The 22,261-nt window shown below is 33.9% G+C and overlaps 2 protein-coding genes across 3 annotated transcripts; one reads left to right on the forward strand and one right to left on the reverse strand.

The window, feature by feature from the left end:
- Positions 1 to 1,517: 1,517 nt before the first annotated feature.
- On the reverse strand, positions 1,518 to 9,227 carry LOC133698476 (uncharacterized). Of its 2 annotated transcripts, XM_062121414.1 has the most exons (9): positions 9,073 to 9,212; positions 7,689 to 7,719; positions 7,196 to 7,320; positions 7,054 to 7,097; positions 6,601 to 6,699; positions 3,310 to 6,319; positions 3,128 to 3,232; positions 2,835 to 3,009; positions 1,518 to 1,999 (listed from the first exon to the last, which is right to left on the reverse strand). In XM_062121414.1, exons 6-9 carry the CDS (start codon positions 6,204 to 6,206, stop codon positions 1,784 to 1,786), a joined length of 3,393 nt encoding a protein of 1,130 aa, XP_061977398.1. In that variant the 5' UTR covers positions 6,207 to 6,319; positions 6,601 to 6,699; positions 7,054 to 7,097; positions 7,196 to 7,320; positions 7,689 to 7,719; positions 9,073 to 9,212; the 3' UTR covers positions 1,518 to 1,783. The 2 variants fall into 2 exon arrangements, with proteins under 2 accessions (XP_061977398.1, XP_061977397.1); XM_062121413.1 differs by lacking the exon at positions 7,689 to 7,719 and having other exon boundaries at positions 9,073 to 9,227.
- Positions 9,228 to 10,213: 986 nt separating this feature from the next.
- LOC133698477 (uncharacterized) lies at positions 10,214 to 11,242 on the forward strand. Its single transcript, XM_062121415.1, has 2 exons — positions 10,214 to 10,569; positions 10,671 to 11,242. The coding sequence occupies exons 1-2, from the start codon at positions 10,334 to 10,336 to the stop codon at positions 10,846 to 10,848; spliced, it is 414 nt and encodes a 137-aa protein (XP_061977399.1). The 5' UTR covers positions 10,214 to 10,333; the 3' UTR covers positions 10,849 to 11,242.
- Positions 11,243 to 22,261: the final 11,019 nt, after the last annotated feature.

The raw sequence follows: 22,261 nt of genomic DNA on the forward strand, positions 1-22,261 counted from the left end.
ATTTTATTTTTAAAAATAATTTAACAAAGAACAACAAATAAAAATACTCGAAATAGACCTTAGATAACCCAATTTAAAAAAAAAATGAATAATAAAACAAAGGACATAAAAATCAGGAAAAATAAGGGGTCCAATCTCTAAGTAAATAAATATTGAAGGATAAAATTGAAAAAATATTGACTTAAAAAATGATATTAAAAACAAAATAATTTTGGGAGAACCTCTTAAAACTGGATTGATTTTCAAAACTTGCAATCCATATAATCTTAGATGTGAATTTAACCAAAAAGCTCAAATTGAAACCAATTAAATGTTAAAGAATAAAATTGATAAAAAAAAATTTCAGTCTAAAAGATTTTGCAAAGAGGAAAAAACAGTAATATAAAAACAAGAATAAAATCTAATAAAGAAATGGAGGCTAAAATTAGCTAAAATTAAAAAAAATTAATTTTACACTCAATCATTAGGCTATAAATTTTTTTGAAGGACAAGATAATAAAAATATTGTTCTCATCCGTGGGAGCAATGTTTTTACCATCTCTCCTCCGGTTTTTATTTTTTATTTTTTTTTAAAAAAAATGTTAATAGCCTAAACAAGATATAAACATCAATTATTATCATATTCGAATCAACCAAGCCAAAAAAATCAACTATCTTTAGGTAAAAAAGCCCTAAACATCACTCCAATAATTAAGTCATAAAAATTAAATTTATTTGCTATGATGATCAGATTTCAACTTGAGATTGACTTCCCCTCTTGCACTGAGAAGTGATGTTATGGGTTTTATCATTTGGTAATTCGTATGACATGGCAAGAACATCTGTTAATCTTATTTATCTACGAGTAATATCTATTTAGCTGGGGAAAAAATTCCATGAAGTCAAGTCTTATTAATCAAAGTTCCAATCAGAGTTGAGGCTCAGTCATTAGATATATTACATGGGATTCATCACTGTTAAATTGTGTACTGCAGGAGGAGAGAAACTCGTAGCTACACGACCTGCTGCAGCATTTGAACCAACCCAGTAATAAGCGTTGTGTTAATGTATAAATTTATGTTATGTCTTGATAAAAGCCATTGGCTCTCCCTCAGCATGCAATATGTTGATGTTTCCTTGTTGTTGTCTGCTGAGTATCTAAGAAATTCAAGAAATAAAATCTCCTCTCGACCCTCGAGGGCTAGTGAAGCATCCTGGTTAAGGGTGAGGTTGTCCCTGTTTCAAGTGGCAGTGTAGTTTTCCAGACCTCTGCACTTTTATCCTTCCCCCAAACCCTTCCGATAACCACAAACTTAGATTTATGTGTTGCCTTTTTAATGTTTTTTCATTTTCTATCTTGGAAAAAATTTAGGAATGAATGATAGTTTTAAATTAGTAAGACCACAACCTGTCTTGATCATAAATCAGTGATTGCTTTCTGAAAAAGAGTCCTGACGTTTACATTGATATTCTCAAAAGGATCTGCTAATGTTATAAATCCATCCAGGACTGGGATGCGAGTCCATTCACACTGGGCAGGCACAAAACATTCAAGAACTTTTAACTAAAACTGAAATGAATACTTACAGCAGTTTAACAAATAACTAGATCAGTACTCAGCGCCACATCATTTCCTAAAACGAAGCTGAGGTTCATGCCAAGAGGCTTATGCTAAACGGATGGAACTAGATCAGCAGCTTTATCTCATATGCTACATGGATAGAACTAGATCAGCTACTTTATCTCCCTAGATGAAATAGTTCTTATCTGACAGCCAATATCATTGGCAAATATGAGTGACTAGCTATAGAAGTGAATAGCCTCGCCTAGAAAGAAAGAACTCATAATCAGGATGTCTGTTTACGGATGTCTGATTTCCCTTGTTTACTACAGCTCTGGCCATAAGAGATGCTGTCTCTGCAAGTGTTCTCAGCCGCTCCTTCATGATCACAGAAGGGTCTAAGCTTGGAGTTCCTGTTGTCTGGTTTACACTGTGCCGCGGCTGGAACCAGCATTCACCCTGGTCATGTAACACGGTACAAGGGTACAAATGGAATATGAGTACAAGAACAGCCACGACTCAAAATTGAAAAGCAAAGTTAAATGGCAGTTTCAAATAGCTTTTCCATTATTTAAGATTATTGCAATCGATACTGAGTAGTTTTAATGAATCAAAAACAACACAAGGGCATTTTCAAAGTGCCGAAATATTCAACTCTTTCTGATTTTTTGTTGCCTATAAAATGGTTATTCAAAATCAGATAATAGTTAGATAAATATAGACAGCACCATAGATATCTTTAGTTGGAAAGGTAAGAAATTGTACATGCATTTTCCACATAGAGAGACATCAAACATAGTAATGTCTAAGAAGCCTATCACTTGACCATCATAAATGAGAGGACTGAACATAAATGAGAGGAATGAACATGCAAGGAGATTCCATCTCATCAGCAGCCATAATAAATGAACCAAGACCCTCATCAGTCAGTGAGTTGCTTCTACGTCAGTGAAACATCAATCATAATGAAAGAACAAATTCTTTAAGTTTTATCATATTTAGGTAGACAACATAACAAGCATAACATCTGAAAGTTTACTCAGAGAACAAATAGGGCTCCAACTCAATAAATAACAAGCTTGTCTAGGTAATAAAATATTAATTAAATTTAAAGTTGATAAATTAGTCATTTTAACATTGGTGGACTAGGAAGTTGCATGTGGAGAAATAGACTAGAGACCGCCAAACATCTCAGCACACACACTTCCGCAATCAATTCACTGAAATTTACATGCATTATAACACTATCACTATAATGCAATGAAGTCTGTACAAGAATAGTATTTATAACTACCTGAGCATTATAACTCTGAAGGCCCACAACTGGAGAAACTATGCATTCATTTTTACTCGGGGAATCAAATTTGGCACTTCTATGAACCAAGTGGCCAAGTGAATGGTAAGTCAAAAATGCAGTTCGAAAGTTGCCATCTGGTATCCTGTAGATCGGATACCATGCCACTGAATACCTGAAAACAGATCCCATAACGAGTCTATCAGATTTCTCTTGGCATGATTCAGTTATATAACAAGCTTCAATCCTAATTAGTGCTCTGAAAGACATTCATGCTAGTTTTTTCAACCAACCAGGATCTGGGGTGCAAGTCATGTAGATTCAGAGAGGCCAAATTAGTGGGGTCCCCATACATTTTGCAACGTGAAGATGCGTTACCTCTAACAAGCTCTTGTATCCTGTAATTAGCAGAATCAGTAATGAGGTTGTTATACATTTAATACAACTTCCAATGGGAGGTAAAAGAAGCCCTTACTTCTCATATAATGGTTGTCTTTGCTGAGGTTGTTCTGGTTCAAAGTATTCAAAGAGTAGCTCTGCATCATCAGAACATGCGACATCAACTGATTGAGCTGCAGCTGTTGTACGAGGCTTAGGAATCAGTACAGAAAAGATTGGAAGGCGACCAACTTTAGAATCCTCTGATGATTCACTAGCCTCATGTGTACCAAAAATCCCATGATCAGGAGCCTTGTTTATGGGTTGGCTTGTATGGTTTTTGAATAGTTGAATTGCTGATAAAAAGGGAACAAAATAGCCACGAAACGAAACACAATCCAAACCCAAGCTCTTAGAATTCTCAAAATCTTCTGCCCTTACTTCTAAACCATAATTCCCATGCTCTTCATACCACTTCCAGAGGCATCCCAATGGGATATATGGTATCTCATGTCTGCATGGTCGCGCACCAACAAGCCGGTCACACAGACAAGTTTGGCAGCATGATAAACCTGGCAGTTGGCTAATAACAGGAGAAGAAAAATGAAGAAATCTTTCAAACTCTGCAACTGGACTGCCAGTGGACATCTGAATAGCTTCACATTCCATCTGTACCCTGCATGCATCCTTCACTGCTTGTATTATCTTTATTGATTTATCTTCAAAAGCTGAAAATTGTTGAACAGAGTATTCACTAGTTGAATTGTCAGCTTCAACATGCTTCTTGTTGAGCTCAAACATCCAACCAGTAGAATTATTCAACTTTTGACTGTGGTCATCTTCCTTGGGAGAACAACTTGCATTTCCAGAACCTTGGCATGTGCCCAACAACGATGAAGAAACTAGGTCTTGAGAATCAAAACTGGCGTTTTCTTGAACATTTCTCAAAGTGATATCTTCTCGAGCTGGTCTATCAGAAGGATCTGGTAATGAATTACCAAATCTAGCAGAGGTGGCCAATTCAGAATCTCTTACCCCAATGGGTATCCATTTCTGCATAACTGACCCAGAACTATGGTTTTGCTTACAGTGCTCAGCAAGTGTAATTTCTTTTTCCATTTGGAGACCTTTATTAAAAAAAAGATGAGGAAGGTAAACTGGAGGTGGCACCTTGAGCGCATTTTGGTCCAACAAATTGCTCAGCTTTGCTGGTGAGTTACCTTGATTTTCTGAATGGTGGTGTCTTGGGCTGGAAACAGCATCATAAGTACTTTGAAGTGGCTGTAATGCATCTGGGAAAACTTGCAAGCTGTTAACTGATTCTGAATTCGTGCATTCAACTCTGCTGGGCTGGAACCCAACCATCAAACAAGTATTCATAGAATGAGTTCTTGAAATAGATTTCCCTCCTTTTTGATCATCCACTTGAGCTGTGAGACCAAATGTTTCATCCTGTCGCATGCCAGTCTTTGCACGAGTATTAAAGCTGGCCTTGTTGGAACTGTGGTCCCTACCATGACAGCTGTAATCTAATTTGGAACCTAGACTATTTTTTCTTTTCAACTTCTTAAAAACCTTGTCTTTCAGCAGTTTTTTATTCTCAGATCTTGATACTGTATTTACCTCAGCAACAATACAGTTCCTTTTAAGTGAAGGAGTTTCTTTCAAACTCATGTCTGACTGTAAGCATACAGGAGATATCTTAGTTTCAGTATCCACACCATTCCTCTGAACCTTTTTCCAGACAGAATGGTTGATTTCCTTCCCTGCCCGGACATGCAAATTTCCAAAACCTCCATATTTGTGAGCACCAGCACTCCTGGGTAATGCTTTTATTTGCTTGCCTTTCTTGCTTGATATAAGTAATTGAGCGCCACTGCTGCTAAAATTCTGACTGCCATGCTTTGAGCCCTCAGTGTGGTGATAGGTATCTACAACACCATTAAATGAATTTTTATAAGATAAAGACCCCTTTCTGGAATTGCAACCTGGAGCTTCTAAAACGCTACCTCTGCTGCTAGCTTCATGAAATGGTTTTGAACGATAACTACCATTAGGGTCATCATCACTGTTTGAACCAATAGATACATAGTCCAACACTAGGGAGGAATCAGGTGCATATGAGAAGTCTTTGGATTGCTTATCATCACAACAGCTGATCTGACTGGAGCCCTTTCCTTTTGTCTGTTTAATGATTTCAGAATTAATCATTTGACACTGCACAGGAAAATTATGAGCTATACAAGGTATAATGTCTTCCACTGTAGCAACTTCATCAATGTTGGATGAGCAGATCGTAGATGTTTCAGAATTGCTAAATCTAGGATCTCCTTCAAAATCAATCTGGTTACTGCTACCATCTGCCGATGAAACGTCCAGTTCTTGAAAAGTTTCCACAGCAACCACTTCACCAATGTTGGATGTGCATATCACCTGTGCTTCAGAATTGCTGAATCTAATGCCACCTTCAAAGACAATCTGGTTACTGCTACCATCTGGCAATGAAACTTCTGGTGAAGTTGCAGAATATATTAGTCCATCTCCATGATCATAACTACAGGCTTCAGAAGTTGAACTTTCATGAGCATACTCGGACAAAACTTCTGGTTCAGCTGATCCAGTATCACTTGAAACTCTCTTGTTCAGTTTTCCCCTCCTGGTTTTTTGTCGAGATTTTTTATTTGCAGACTTGTCTACATTAGAGCTATTAGCTTCAAGTGAACTAACAGCATTACATTCTTTTGGGGTCGAAACATAGAAATCAGGGCAAGTGACAGAACTCTGGCATGAAGGATAGTCAGGGAATACATTTGATCTTGTCTCTTTATTGGGAACCTTATTTTGAGACTGATGCCATGCACCAGTTTCAAGAAAATTTCTGGTGCAGGACTTAATGGAATAAGGTGGATCAGGTTGAAGCCCTCTCCTTGCCTTTGGTTGATTGGCCCTGAATGCATTTCTAGGTGGCATCGAAACCAGTTGCAAACCATCCATATTCACCTGAATTACAGATCCAAACCAATTGTGTTGATCAAAATGTCTCACTAGCAGTGCAACAATCCTCCACTATTCATCTGATTTGAGCGTAAGCAATGTCAAGATTGCACCTACAGTAAATAAATAGACATAAACCAGAGTCAAATTATAACTGCACTAGAAGCCTATGCCAAATTAGAACAAGATAGAAAACCCAAGACCCAAGTGATACAAGCAATCAAAGAAAAATGAGCAATTTGATCCGACAAACCTTCCACGATTAATGTAAATTAACCATTTAAGGGAAAAAAGAATTGTCAGAACTGGCAACAAATTTTCTAGTTATTATTTATATATCCTAGGAATCTAACTCGAAATCTAGGTTAAGGAGTCAGAATTGAGGTATGTCTACCTTTAAGCTACTCGCAGACTTGAAGAACCTAATGCCCTCTTGATGGAAAGGATGTTGGCACCACTTGTCCGCAAGACTGTTTTTGTCTCTTTGTTTTACCTGAGTTATCAGAAATCTAAAATGAGCAATAGGCATAGGGAAAGTTATTGGCTCTAGGAACAAATTATATGGCACCATACTGGCAGAAAGCATCTCTTGAACAAATAAAAGCAACAGTATAACTCAATTGATGTATCAAAACAGCAAGCATCATAAAATCTAACCACAATGTCCAAATAATGAGTTGTAAAATAGCCATCAGTGGTATATTGTGAGGTACAAAGAAGAAAAACCAGAAGTGAGTAACAAACGAGCTGTTATAAACAAATCAAAAAAATTCGAATATAGTAGTTAATCAGTTTTACCATGCAATTGTCAGACAAGCAACATGCATGTAACAACCAAAACCATTACCTTTGATGAGTGTTCCTCCAATCAACAGAAGACACTTTACAGATCTGAAAGTAGCCATGCATAAAAAGAAAGACATAAAAAATTTATGAAAGTTCTAAGAGGAAGAAGCATATGTTAAATGCAAATGGTGAAATTAAAATACATGTCCTGGGGGAAGTAGTTCTGATTATTTTCTTCTGTAAATGGCCTCGATGAGTAAACCTCTCCTTGACTGAGACCTCTGATTGCTACTGTGGGTTCTTTGAAGCTCAGAATCTTTTGATGTGCCTGTCCAAGTTATAGAATAAAAGAGGGATCAATTCCTCAATAAGCATGAAATAAGTATCTCAATACAGTTTCAACAACAGAAAAGGCACACGGGTCAAATTATTACTTAAAAGTCTACATGAGCGACCTTGCAGCATTTTCTAACTCAGAACCATGCAAAAAAGGAACCATGCGGCATTATCCTGATTGAAATCCCCTCAAAGGTTCCTTATTAATTATGTAACTCAATTTAGATTTACTAACTCTCAACCATGCTTTGAGAATGCATTAACTAGAAGATTGCACGATATCCAAGAATGCATTAACTAGGAGCAGAATCTAATGATTGTAACTTGCCAACAAATATCCAAGGGTAAAAGTTCACCTACCAAACATGCCAAAAAATCATCACCGCAAAACCTAAAATTAAGAAGTTAATCAATTATATATGACAAACAAAAAGATAAGAAACGATTCAATGATATACGACAAGTAGGGACTGCACGAGCCAATTTGGTTGTATAAAACAAATAGTATGTTCATGACAATAAACAAGATATTGTTTACATATCAAGTTAATCAATTGCAAACACCAACATAAGAAAATTTCTCCACAGAAACAGCAACCAAATAACTCATTGCACTAGAAAGCAGTCAATTCTTAGAAACAACAGAAATACGACAATATTAATGATCAAACACAACATTAAGCTTATCCAAAACCATTTAAAACTGTGCCCATACAACGATTTCTTCGCATTGATAACAAAAGAAAGAGCCCCTTGTGACTAAATCAACATAAGATACACCATTTATATCGTCCAACTCCATTTGTTTCAATCTAGCTCCATAAAGGAAAATACAAGTGAATCCGGAAAAAATAAAAAAAGAGCTTGTATGTGTTTATTGAGTTCCAATCCAAACACATTGAAAATTAATTATGAGACCAAAAAACCTCACAAACAAGACAATCATTCTGTTAACCACCAAACCTAATTTTCCTTGTCTTAAAACCAACAACATAAGATATACCGTTTATATTGTCCAACTCCATTCATTTCAATCTACCTCAAACAATAAATTTTTATTGAGTTCCAATCCAAACAAATTAAAAATTAATTATGAGACCAAAAAGACCTCACAAACAATTCAATCATTCTGTTAACTACCAAACCTCATTTTTCTTGTCTTAAAACAAAAATTACATATGATCATCTTACACAAAACAAAAAAAGAACATGAACATCAAAACCACCTAGAAGAACAAAGAAACCTTTGAATAACAAGAAGGAATTGAAAAGACAGTAAAGAAGATTAAAACTCACCAGAAAAAAAAAGGTTTTGAAACCCAATTCAATCAAAACAAAGCCAATGAGCAAATTTAAAGAAAACCCACCAAGAAATAAGTAAAAAAAAAAAACCAGAGAGAGTATCTGAGAATTGAAGGCTTGATACCAAATTTGACTAAAAGAGTCCCCAAAAAAATCTGTCTAAAAGTGAAAAAGAAACAAAAGGGTGTCCACCAAATATAGCAGTGAGATATAAAAACCAATAAAGATGAAGTAAGCAAGCAACCACCACAATCCAGGCCATACCAGCTATACTTGTCGAGGAAATTTACCATTTTTAGACCTTTATGTCTAAAAACAAAGCAGACCCACTAATCCATGCTCTAATGAATTAATATCTTTCCACATATTGATTATTACATGCATTCATTAATCTCTAAAAAAATCCAATCTAAAAAAAAAGAATTAAAGACGGAAAACAAACCAGACAAAGTTGCTTGCTGCTACTGCTGCCACTTCTCTCTCTTCTCTCTTGCTTTCAACGGCTCTTTTTCTTTTGTTGTTTGCTTCCTTGAATTTAAAATTGTCTGTGAAAAAAAAAATGAGAGGAGCATAAAAAAAGGCAAGAATGCTTTTCGCACCTGGAATTTGTAAAGATTATTATACCATTTTTTATTTAAAAAAATAAAAAACTAAAATGGGTTATGGATACACTTATTCATAACACGTGGATTGGGATGTAGTGATAAATTTACCAACATCAATGACGTGGCTGTTGGGATAATATATTTTTGCAAATTTCATTAATTATTATTAGAATGACCGCAATAAATTGTTATTTTTATATTTTTAAAATATAGTAAAATTATGAAATTGCAAAAATTATTTTATGTTGTTGTCTATCATATTATTAAATCAAATCTAGTTAATTAAATCCAATGTTGATTTAAGTCTTAAATTTTTTTTTATTTTTTTCAAAACATTATAATAATCTGGTTTTTAGTTTTATATTAGAAAAAAATTTAGACCGGTTTGCGAGAAAATAAAAAACACCAATCTAGTTATATTATAAAGAATGTTAAGATAATTCATAGTCAAAAAAAAATTATAACATATTGATTTTAAAATACATTTAAGTCATAAATTTTATGATGATTAAAAGGTAATTAATAATATCATATTACTTCCTGTCTTCTATCCATTTAAAAAAAAAAATTAGTCTCCATATATTAAATTTATTTCTCTCCTCTTATTGTAAATTTATGTGGTACTTCTAAAATGATTGCTATCTTTACGTTTTTATTTTATTTTAACTTTTAAAATATTAAATCCTAAGATTAATTATTTTTTTTATGTCATGTTTCTTCATCATAACATCACAACTCTAAATAATCCCAAAACAAGTTGTTTCAATCTTGCAAACAATATATCATGAACAATCATTTTCAAACTCAAATGAAACATAAGAATCTTAATCTTAATAACATGATCCAAATGATTTAAGATTAGGATACTTTTAATTACACAAATTAGACTGATATATATATATATATTGCATAGAGAGATTGCATAGAAAATTGAGGACCATGATTGATGTACACGAGATAAGATTTCCTTACAAAATTTAGAACCATGACAAATGGACACGAGGCCAGGGACCGAATTTTTTCTCTCGAGATAAGGTTGCTCAGACACTGAAGCGAAGAGCATTCTCCTGCACAAATTTTGATACCGAATTTATCACCATGAACTGCAGCATTCCATTGCACTCTTCACCACTCCTTCCCTTACTTTCAAGCCCCGTACAGAAACCTCAATGGAAGGCACAGAGACTACTTTGGTCTTCTAGCAAAGAGCCTGCTAGAATTGCTAAGCATAACCAAAAAATGACAGCAAGAACAAGGGCCATTGCTGAATCCCTCATTCTTGGAGTCGCTTCTGAACCTAGACCTCGCGATGTATCAGTTCTCCTACAAACAGGGTTAGTTATATATGCGCGCACATTGTAAGCCTGATTCAAGAAATTAAGTGTATATTTATATGGTACCCTCACTCCTGTTAATTATCTTGTACGTATCACAGTGCTGTGCTTCTGCTAGCGTATGGGATAGCCAATTTCATCTTTCCAGCTTTCATCTCCGATTACTATGAATTTGACAAGGTGAGTGAAGAAGACATAAAGCCTAATGATGCTGCTGATCCCTCGGATGAAGCGGCTGATCCCTCGGACGACGAGGCTGATCCCTCGGATGATGAGTGAAGCACAGCCCCAGCAAGCATAAGCAAAACCCAGAGAACTCGAAGACCGTTGTGTTTCCATCATTAATTACTGGGGTACAGGCGTGGGCAATCTAGCTTCGGCTATGTTCCAATTTCCCATTATCTTTGCTCAGTTTTGACCAAAAAAAAAATCATGCTAACATTTGTTTTGTATACCCCCAAACTATTTCTTCTGACCGAGTTCAATCCCTAATAATTTTTTTTTTTCAATTGAGTTTGTATCTAACTAGTAGTAGTTACCCAATCACTCATCCTCAAACTAAATTTTGGGGACAAATATGGGACTGAATGGAAAAAAGTATTTTGTTTGCGGACATAATTGATAAATGATTACTAGTTGGGGAGCATATTTGTTCTTCTGTCTATTTGTTCTATTATGCATTTCTGGGCAACTCTTTCCTCTCTTTTTTTTTAATGCATTTTCTACAAATAGAACGAAACAAGAAATGGAGAGCTCTTTTGATGCAATTAAAACACAAATGAGCTATTTACATGATACGTTGTTTAGAAAAAAAAAATTTGGCAATTGAATTAAATTGATAAATAAATTTAATTTATATAATTAAAAATTAAAGAATAAAATTTAATTTAATTTATTATCTATATTATTTTTATTATATTCATTTTATTTTTTCAAAGGTCTATAAAAAAGTTAGATATATGGGTATTTTAGAAAAGATAAGTTTAATATTAAATTTTTAATCTTTAAAATTATAAATTAAAAAGGTTGGCCTCCTATTTAATTTTGTATTGAATTTCTTTTATTTTTTCAATCATTTGAAATTTAATTCATGAACCTCAAAATAATTTTAAACATGAAATTTTATAAAAATATGAGGATTTTCAAATATGCTATGGAAGATTTGATCGGGACTACAAATAGATCAAAAGCTTGATCATGGAACTCAATATTATTGTCAAAAGAATGGCTTCCTTACAAATTGAACAAAACACATTTGAGTTTGAAAGGTTCAAAAAGGAAAATTCTTATATTAATTAGCATGATCTAATTAATGTGTTAATCCAAACTAAGAGTTGCAAGTAACATATATATATATAGTGTCATAAATTAACTTCTAAAAAAACAGAAAATTTATTGTTAAATTTGTGTTAAAGAAGACAATATGAAGAAAAACTAGTACTTTTATTGTCAAAATACGTACATGATATGCTGCTAATTCTATGTATTGTAAGATCTGGAGGTCTCTGAGTGCAATTGATATTATATTTGTTGGGATTAGTTATCCTTTCATCACCATAAAAAATCAAACATCCTTAAATTTAAAACCATTACATGTTAGGATCTTTCATTGTTTTCCAGACACAATACAACACTTCAGATCTAACATGGTTCAGCGATTTGTCAACATCAATGAAATTAATGTTGTTTTTAATTAACCAAAAGTGAAAATACACATTGTAATGAGGAGGAGAAAAACCTCTCTATTCAACTCAAACTCCTCTCACACTCACAGCACTCTTACTCTATTCTTTGGTGTCTATCGGCTCTCATAATCCCCTCTATTTATAGCTGAAATGGAAGAGCAAACCTACCTATTTCAGTCAATAATGGCAGCCACTTCTTGCTACCATTTTCACCATTTAAGTCACCTAATTTGCTGTCATTTTGACCTTCGCCATGCAGCTATATATTGGACGTGGCTAGCTGCTGCCATATGTGTCCACACTAACACCACGAGCAAGTTTGTAATAGCTAATTCGGCAAATAGCTTCAAAATAAACTCAAGCAGCTGGTATTCAAATTCAGCATATATCATTAATTGTACATCTCTAGCCCATGTATATATGATGTATGCATGAGGTGATAGAATTCGCTGTTGAAAAAAATTATGAACTCAAATGTAAGAGCAAGTCATTGATTGCAAAGTCGCTGAACAAAACAAGCAGGACATTAAGATGAGTATGGCAAATGAGTGAAATTACAGGACCTGGGAAGCCTTAAAATATTAAGGAAGCGTTTGTTGCATAAAATATTTGATAGAGATGCTAAACTTGAGCATCTCCAAGATTTGGAAAGGCTGATATTCCTATCACAAGTATACACCATTACGGTGTTGAACTCCAGGTCTTCCACTATCATCCTCACTCTTTCCAATTAACAAAATACTAAAATAGCTTCGCATTTTACTGTAGCTTCTCCCACAATTTACCATGGATTCGTACAATATATTTATCAAATTGTCCTTGAAAGAGAAAGACACAAAGGCTAGCTTTAGGGGTATTTTTAGATTTTTACACGAGATATAACTGGTATAGTAGAATTGGTGAGATATGTATATATTTTACTCTCTTTATTTCATAGTGTAAGGTCTTAGATACCTTGTAAGTAGAATTTCAGTTTGCTTTGGGAGAAGGGCTTTTTTGGTTTTTTCTATTCTTGAGCACAATAAAATTACCAAAATAACCTTGGATTTTAAAACTTTGTCTTTAGGAGTATTGGCGTCTTTTAGACTCTAGTATTTTTGTAAATTTTGTGTGGAGTCAAGGGTGTTTTGATATTTATGAAAAAAACAATAAAACAAACTTAAAAGTTGTTGACACGTGATAAGAACACGCCAACATGGAAAGGTTATTCGCATTATTCAGGTAGCATGTGACACCTCCTTCGGTATTCAAAAATACCCATTGGCATCTCAGGTGAAGCGTCGTGGGGCAACGCTTTGTCCTGACAGACGCATGTTGTCGTAAGGGTCGTCAATAGGCAATGACTGTATTTCTTCTTCTCCCCCCTTTTTTTTCCTACTCCACTCACTCAAAGTTCAAATCCTAACCTTTTGTATTATTTCAATTGTGATACTCATAGTTTTTATTGTTCTATATTTGCTTTAAATTCTTTGTATGATTTTTTTAATTTCATCCTTTTGCATTTTATTTTATTTTATTTATATATTAGATTAGGTACTCGTTCTTTTAATTGATATTTATTTCGCTTTTCACCTTTCTTCTAATTGATTTTCTTTTCAATTTTATACCTGATTTTTGTTTTTTTTAATTTATACTCATTAATTTCATTACAATTTCTTTTGGTTTCATTTATTTTCTTAATTGAATTTTTTTTTCCAGATTCATCTCTCATTGTTTGATTTTATTTGATGTTAATGTCACATTTGATCTTTATTTTTTCAATTCTAGTTTTTAAACCTGACCTAAGGCAAGTTTTGGATCACAAATCAAGTGGGTCGATCAAGGTTACCTAGATCAACTTGCCCTAAAAAATATTCAATGGGTTTTAAAAAAAATTTACAAAGAAGTTGTGTCCTTATTTTTTTTAATTATGGTTTTTAAACCTAGCCCAGTGGTCAACCCTAGACAAGTCTCGGGTCATAGGTCGGGTGGGTTGGTCCGAGTTACCCAAGCAACTAATTTTTTTATTTTACAAATATGTAAAATGACATTATTTTGGTCAAACTTTTACAAAAAATAAATCAATAGGTTTTAAAACGGGTTTAAAAAAATTAAAAAAGAATTTAACGAAGAAATTGGGTCCTTATTCTTTTTATCATGGTTTTTAGACCCAACCCAGGGGTTGATCCCAAACAAATCTTTGATCACAGGTCGAGTAAGTTGATTAAGGTTATCTAGATTGACTAATATTTTTATTCTGCAAGAATGTTAAAATTATATTTTTTTATAAAGATTTAGCAAATAAAATCAACGAGTTTTGAAAAAATGTAACAAAAAATTTTAATCCTCATTCATTTGATCGTGTTTTTAATTAATTTTGTTTTTGTTTCATCCCTTAACATTTAGTTTATTGAGAATTTTACTTCATGATTTTTTTCAATTTATCTTCTATAATGTGGTGCAAGTTTCATAACCAAGGTTACAAATTTAGAATGTTAGTTGACTTCTATTTTTTAGCGTATTTGTTTAAATTATGTTTTCTAACATTTGATTGGTTCTGAATTAACCTTTGTTTTTTTTTTTCATTTTTTTTTGAAGTTATCCCAAACTCATATCCTAAGTTGTAGATTTGATAGGTTGTCTCGAGACTTTTTTTGTTGTCATTTTTTTCTATATTCTAGATGTCAATTTTTTATTAATTCAGTTTATTTGATATCATGACCTTTTTATAAGTACTACTATATTAGTTGAGGTTATTTAACCGGTCAATTCAATGATCAAATTCTTTAATTTTTTTTAAATCCCAGGTTTTACATGGAGTCTTTTTTTTATTTTTTTAAAAAAATACCCGGCATGCAGCGTATCTCGAACCATCTATCTAGTGAGTGCCAAAAGCTGCAACAAACCCCATTAAAAAGAGTGAAAAAAAGAGAGGAAGAAACTCTCAAAGATAAAAGGGATGGAACACAACACATGTACAACTTGCAAAAAAAAAAAAAGGTAGGGTTAAAGTAAAATTACAAAGGAAGAGAAGAAAGAAGTAGATGAGATACAACATATGTTGATACTCATACATAAACTTCATCAACATTCTTCACTTCAAATCAAAAAAATTAGGATAGTATCGTCACTGGATTTAGCAAAGAAGTTGGCATGAAGCCAAGAAGTAGATGAGCAATACTATTTGGATCGAATCTTAAGAATCTTAAGAAGCTTGAAATCAGCACCCTAAGAAATTAAGTTCATGGATTAATATCTTTTCACAAGAGAAAAAAATTCCATCTCTATAAAATATCTGGGCAAGATAGATTATAAAATGGCAGAAGAAAAAAACAAGCCGAGTGGTTTTGTTTTAGTGGCGCAAGGAACATGATAAGACAGTGGGCAAGGGCTATAACTCACAAACACAGAGTCTAAGAGTTTTGTTGTCACGGGATGGATTAATTTTTTTAATAAAAAAAATATTTAAACAGTAATAATTTGAGTGAATTTAGGTTAATTTAAATATTTAACGATTTAGGATAATTCTAAAGAAAGAAAAGGAAAAAAAAATAGAACACTTAAAATCTAATAGCCTAATATCAATGGGAAAAAAAGAAGTTAAATAGGCTTAATCTTTAAAACCTGTAACTCTGATCATAAGATTAAGATAACCATACAGAAGATTAAAAAATCACTGAACAAAATTCTTAACCATAAAAAAAATTTAAAAGAAACAAATAGTAATTAAAACAATGAGGACCAAATCTGCTATAAAAACTAATGAAAAAAATAATCAGGGATTTAATAAAAAAAGAGATAAAAAGAGCAATTAAAAGAATGAGAAACAAAATTGGATAAACAAATTAAGAAAATGATATAAAAAAAAAGATGAGCAATTAATATAAAAATAAGGACTAAATTTGGAAAAAAAATGTTGAGAGAAAAAAATTAAAAGAAAAAAAAACAACAACAACAATTAAGAGAATGGGTGTCGTAATTGAATTTTTGCTCCATTATGTTTTTAACAAAATACTACAATTTTTACTTTTAAGCCGAATAAAAAATTAGGTGAATAATTAGGGTAAAATCATGTTAAAATCCATTGATTATTTTTTGCCATTATTTTTTTATCAAAATAATATCATTTTTACTTCCTCCACAATAAAAAAATCTGATTGATCCCAGTAACCCCAGTTATTTAACCCAACCCATGACTCGTGACATGACAGAGGTTGACTCCTAAATCTAGTTTTAAAAGCATGATAAAAAAAAAGCATTAAATATATATGATATGAGAATTCAATGAAATTAAATAATGAGGAATGAAATTTTTCAAAAAAAAAAAACAAGAAAAGAATTCAAAATAAAAGGATATGCAATCATAAATACGAGGATTAAATTCAACAAAAAAAGAAATTAAAATCAAACGATTAGGGATTAAATTGAAAAATAAAATCCTATTAGAAAAAAGATTAAAAGAAAAATAAATAAGAATCAAAAGAATAAATATCAAATTTAATAAAAAAAACATAAAAATCAAATGCAAATGATGAAATTAAAAAAAAATCAAATTCAATACAATTAAAATATTGAGGACCGTTTTGCAAGGTCAACACACATTTTGAGGTGTAGGAAAGAGAAAAGAGAGGGAGGAGAAAAACTATTGCTAGAGTTTCGTTGTGCAGTGGAGGCGACACTTGTCACCTGTGTAGAGGGCGACATGATGCTTTGGACGCCATCTTAGAAGGCAATCTATGGGCACTAGAAGGTATTGTACTTGTCGATCAAATGGTGCGGGCGCCACCCACTTGTTGACGCGTGCATGCAGAGCACACCAATCACTTTTTTTATTTATCAAAAGACTAAAACACCCTTGACCCCATGCAATAAATTTAAAATAACGAGATTGAAAAACCAAAAACACCCCTTGACATTGGCCAAAACCAAAGTTGACCCCAAAAGCTATTTGATAATTAAATTGTACAAAAAAAAATGAAAATCACAAAACCCTCTCATTTATTTAAGGACATGAGAGTAATTATATTATAAAATAAATTATGAAAATATTATTTTAGCCTTGAGCGTGTTCAATCCTTTGATTTTTAAAGGGTAAAAAAATCATTTTATTATGTGCAATTTGCCCAGTACAGTGCTAAAGAGTTTTACCTTTAGGTAAAATAATAATAATATCCACATGAAGGCCTGCAATCATTACAAAAAATAAAAAGATGAAACCCTAAAGACAAATCATATCTCCAATACCAACTTTATTGAAAAGAGATAAATTCATGAACATGAAAAAAAAGCTCCGTGCAGTATCCAACTTCTTTGGTTTTTTAAATGGTGTTTGATGATAAGAAATTGTATAGCCACCGACAGCAATTAAATAATTGCAAGGATGATCTTTAGCAATTAAATATTGCAATGAAAAAACAGAAAAAGAGAGGCATGGATAACAGTGTTGGGATCCACGGGGGCAACTTGCAGTGAAATCGCAATTAATCAACATTGTTTGATTACTTGTGCAAGAAAGAGCTTTGGGAGAGCATATTTTGGTCTCGTTTATAAGCTATAATATATCTATACTCTTCAACTCTTTCTTTACTGGTTTGCTTGTGTAGCGTTTAAAAGAAAAGGAAGGGAAAAAAAAAGCCATCTATAACATTAGTCATCCGCCAGTCCATGCATACAGCTGCTGCTACACGCATGCTTTCTTGGAAAACCAGTAAAAGCCATGCACTAGCTAGCGTGTTGTGCTCTCCAGATAATTTCTTCACTGGTACTGGTGTGATGTGCCAGAAGCACAAGGATTTTGGTCCCTTGGATAGCATCTTGGCATCAGTAACATCGAGAGATACTGGAAATCATCACCCTAGAAGAGATCATGCTTGGTAAGATTCATACATGTAAAGCAATCACTATACACTCAAATTATGATTGGAAGACACGAAAGGGACATCCTACGATCATAAAGTAATGTTGGGTCCTTCAAATTTATAATCTTCAACCTTTCCCAAGTGATCACATTTGTTTTTGATGTGGCCTACAACCTTACATCTCTTGGTTTTTTTTCCTTTCTTTTCTTTTTCTTATGGAAGACTGAGAATTCCTTATCATGCATGTTGGCCATCTAGTGGAAAACCAGCAAATGAAGTACAATCCAATACAATAAAGGAATTAAAAATAAGGCAACAAGTCTGATAGTTAATCCACAGTTCAATAGATTAAGGCACCGATTTTCTTCTTTTTTTTAAAAAAAAAAAGAAGATAAATTGGAGTTAGAATACAAAAGCATCTTCTCAACAAGTTATCATTGGAAAATAATCCTTGAAAACAACAGCCCAATTCTCTTTGCACGCGTCCAGATCAGGTATTGGGGACTTCATTAAGGGAGGAATCCACTTCCCGCACAGCATACAACTGCCTTTTTCTTTCCTATCATGTTTTGTTCTGTCCTGTTAAGGTTAGCTTTTTTATTCTATAGGAAGTGGCAGGTCCTGTTGAGTCTGGGAGCTCCACAATATGTCCTTGTTCTCCAAACCAATTATTAACCACTGTCAAAATCTGAAATTAAAAATAAGAAAATATTCAATGGAAACATTACGTGGCAACAACACCCAGCATCGAGTGTTGAAACTGTCACGTGTTGCGTACGTGGCACCATTGGATTACCCATCTCAAAACTATTAGAAAATAATATAAATCATTTATTAGGACCTCACCTAATAGCTTAAGTTATTGGGTTGAGATGGTTCTTTGACATGGTATCAGAGCTGGTTTTATGGAACGAGACTTAATCCTGAACACAACTTCACGGATCCAACTCTGTGGTGAGTTGGCTGGGGGTTTGCAGGGGGCAGCGCGCCTCTGCCGAGGTAGTGGAGTGAGATTTTGTCTTCCGCTTCTGCAAAATTTGGTATTTCATCAGTTTCTGCAATTATTTTGGTATTTCATCTTCCCTTCAACTTCTGCAATTTGGTATTTGCGTTCAGTTTCTGCAAATTTGTTTTGTGTTTTGGAGTAATCGCATAATTTTGAAAATATATTTGTTTAGTTTTTGCAATCTCTATTCAGTTTCTGCAATTTGGTATTTTGTTTTTCGCTGCATTTGCATTCTGGTTCTCTGTGATTGTTGATTATGGCTATTAAAAGAGATGATTCGCTTCCGTCTGTGGGTGTGAGGTTGGATGGGAAGAACTATTCGTATTGGAGCTATATAATACGAAATCTTCTTAAGGGTTAGAAGATGTGGGGGTATGTTAGTGGAACTTATATGATACCTAAGAATATTGAGAAAGGGGATGTTGTTTTGATAGATGCATGAGAAGCAAATAATGCAAAGATCATTACTTGGATCAACAATTCTATTGAGCATTCGATAGGTATGCAGTTGGTGAAGTATGAGACAGCAAAAGAGGTTTGGGATCATCTGCAAAGGTTATTCACGCAATTAAATTTTGCAAAACAGTATCAATTAGAGAATGACATACGAGCTCTTCATCCGAAGAATATGAGTATTCAAGAGTTTTATTCTGCTATGACAGATCTTTGGGATCAATTGGCTCTTACAGAATCGGCAGAATTAAAGGCATGTGGTGCCTATATTGAGCGTAAAGAGCAGCAACAATTGGTACAGTTTTTAACAGCACTTCGTAGTGACTTCGAAGGACTTAGAGGTTCAATTCTGCATCGTTATCCACTGCCTTCTGTTGACTCTGTTGTCAGTGAGTTATTAGCTGAAGAAATACGTCTTCAGTCTTATTCTGAAAAGGGAATTCTTTCTGCTTTAAATCCTTCTGTACTAGCAGTACCTTTTAAGTCATTCTCTAATCATCAGAACAAGCCTTACACAAGGTTGGCTTTGATGAGTTTAGTTTTTGTAAGCAGAAAGGTCATTGGAAGGCTCAGTGTCCTAAGTTGAGACAGCAGAATCAAGCTTGGAAGTCTGACAGTCAGTCACAATCTAATGCTCATCGACCACCACACCATAATACTGCAGTAGTAGCTTCCCCAGGCTCTATTACCGATCCTAATACTTTGGCTGAGCAATTTCAGAAGTTTCTCTCCTTGCAGCCACAAGCAATGTCTGCTTTTTCAATAGGTCAGTTGCCTCATAGTTCCTCAGGTATGTCACACTCTGAATGGGTCTTGGATTTTGGTGCTTCCCATCATATATCTCCAGATTCCTCATCTTTTACCTCCGTGTCCCCTTTGTCCTCCATTCCTGTTATGACTGCTAATAGCACTCTATGCCCTTAGTAGGTGTTGGTTCTGTTGTCACACTTAACTTGTCTCTCACTAATGTTTATCTTATTCCAAAACTTAAATTAAATCTTGCATCTGTTGGTCAAATATGTGATTCAGGTAATTATTTAGTCTCAGAAGCTGATTGGGACAGGCCGTAGGGAGAATGAACTATATATTTTGGATGAGTTAAAAGTGTCAGTTGCTGCTGCCGCTGCTACTACTACTATTGATTTGTCCTCCTTTCGTTTGAGTCTTTCATCTTCTAGTTTTTATTTATGACATTCCCGTCTAGGTCATGTTTCGTCTTCTCGTTTGAGGTTTTTGGCATCCACAGGAGTTTTAGGAAATTTGAAAACTTGTGACATTTCAGATTGTAGTGGATATAAACTGGCAAAATTTTCTGCTTTACCTTTTAATCGAAGTATTTCTGTTTCATCTTTACCATTTGATTTTATTCATTCTGATGTATGAGGACCTTCTCCTGTTGCCACAAAAGGAGGGTCTCGATATTATGTCTCTTTTATTTATGATCATACTCGTTATTGTTGTGTTTATTTAATGAAACATCGTTCTGAATTCTTTGAGATATATGTAGCTTTTTGAGCTCTTATCAAAACTCAAAATTCTGTTGTGATCAAATGCTTTAGGTGTGATTTGGGTGGGGAATACACTTCTAATAAATTTTGTCAAATGCTTGCCTTAGATGGAACCATCCACCAAACTTCATGTACAAATACTCCTAAGTAAAATGGTGTTGCTGAAAGAAAACATAGGCACATTGTCGAAACTACTCATTCTCTCTTGTTATCTGCTTTTGTTCCTAGTGAGTTTTGGGAAGAAGCTGTTCTTACTGCTGTAAGTTTGATTAATACAATTTCATCTTCTCATAGTTCAGGTCTATCTCATTTTGAAAAGTTATATGGGTATGTCCTTGATTATTTCTCATTTAGAGTCTTTGGTTGTACTTGTTTCGTTCTTCGTCCTCATTCGCAGTAAGCTATCCTCTCGATCCGCAATTTGTGTCTTTCTGGGTTATGGTGAAGGTAAAAAGGGATATCGTTGTTTTGATCTAATAACTCAGAAACTTTATGTGTCTCATCATGTTGTCTTCATTGAGCATATACCTTTCTTTTCTATTCCATCCACTACTTATAGCCTGACAAAATCTGATTTTATTCGTATAGATCCTTTTTCTGAGGATTCTTAGAATGATACCTCTCCCTATGTTCGATCAATTTGTACTCATAACTATGCAGGTACTGATACTTTACTCTCTAGCACACCTAAAGCTTCATTCTCATATACAGCCCCTCAAGCTTCATCTGAGATTGTGGATCCACCTCCACGCTAGTCCATTTGCATTTGTAAGTCCATAAAACTACCAAATTTTGCTTATTCTTGTTATTTTTCATCATTTACTTCCTTTTTAGCTTCTATTCATTATCTCTTTGAGCCCTCTTTCTATAAAGAGACAATTCTTGATCCGTTTTGGCAGCAAGCTATGGATGAGGAACTTTCTGCTTTGCATAAGACAGATACTTGGGATCTGGTTCCTCTACCTCCTGGTAAGAGTGTTGTTGGTTGTCGTTAGGTGTATAAGATCAAGACTAATTCTGATGGGTCTATTGAGCGATATAAAGCTAGGCTGGTTGCAAAAGGATACTCTCAACAGTATGGTATAGACTATGAGGAGACATTTGCCCCGGTTATAAAAATGACTACTATTCGTACTCTTATTGCCGTAGCTTCGATTCGTCAGTGGCATATTTCTCAGCTTGATTTTAAAAATGCCTTCTTGA

The sequence above is a fragment of the Populus nigra genome, chromosome 7 (assembly GCF_951802175.1).
Source record: "Populus nigra chromosome 7, ddPopNigr1.1, whole genome shotgun sequence".
Classification (NCBI taxonomy): Eukaryota; Viridiplantae; Streptophyta; class Magnoliopsida; order Malpighiales; family Salicaceae; genus Populus; species Populus nigra.

What these genes read in the sequence shown, in the direction of transcription:
- LOC133698476 (XM_062121413.1), bottom strand. Translation starts at nt 6,206, where the DNA reads ATGGATGGTTTGCAACTGGTTTCGATGCCACCTAGAAATGCATTCAGG. An exon ending in AGACAACCATTATATGAGAA is followed by an intron (nt 3,233 to 3,309) that starts GTAAGGGCTTCT and finishes TGCTAATTACAG; the next exon opens with GATACAAGAGCTTGTTAGAG. An exon ending in TTCAGAGTTATAATGCTCAG is followed by an intron (nt 2,000 to 2,834) that starts GTAGTTATAAAT and finishes TTACATGACCAG; the next exon opens with GGTGAATGCTGGTTCCAGCC.
- LOC133698477 (XM_062121415.1), top strand. Translation starts at nt 10,334, where the DNA reads ATGAACTGCAGCATTCCATTGCACTCTTCACCACTCCTTCCCTTACTT. An exon ending in TCAGTTCTCCTACAAACAGG is followed by an intron (nt 10,570 to 10,670) that starts GTTAGTTATATA and finishes TACGTATCACAG; the next exon opens with TGCTGTGCTTCTGCTAGCGT.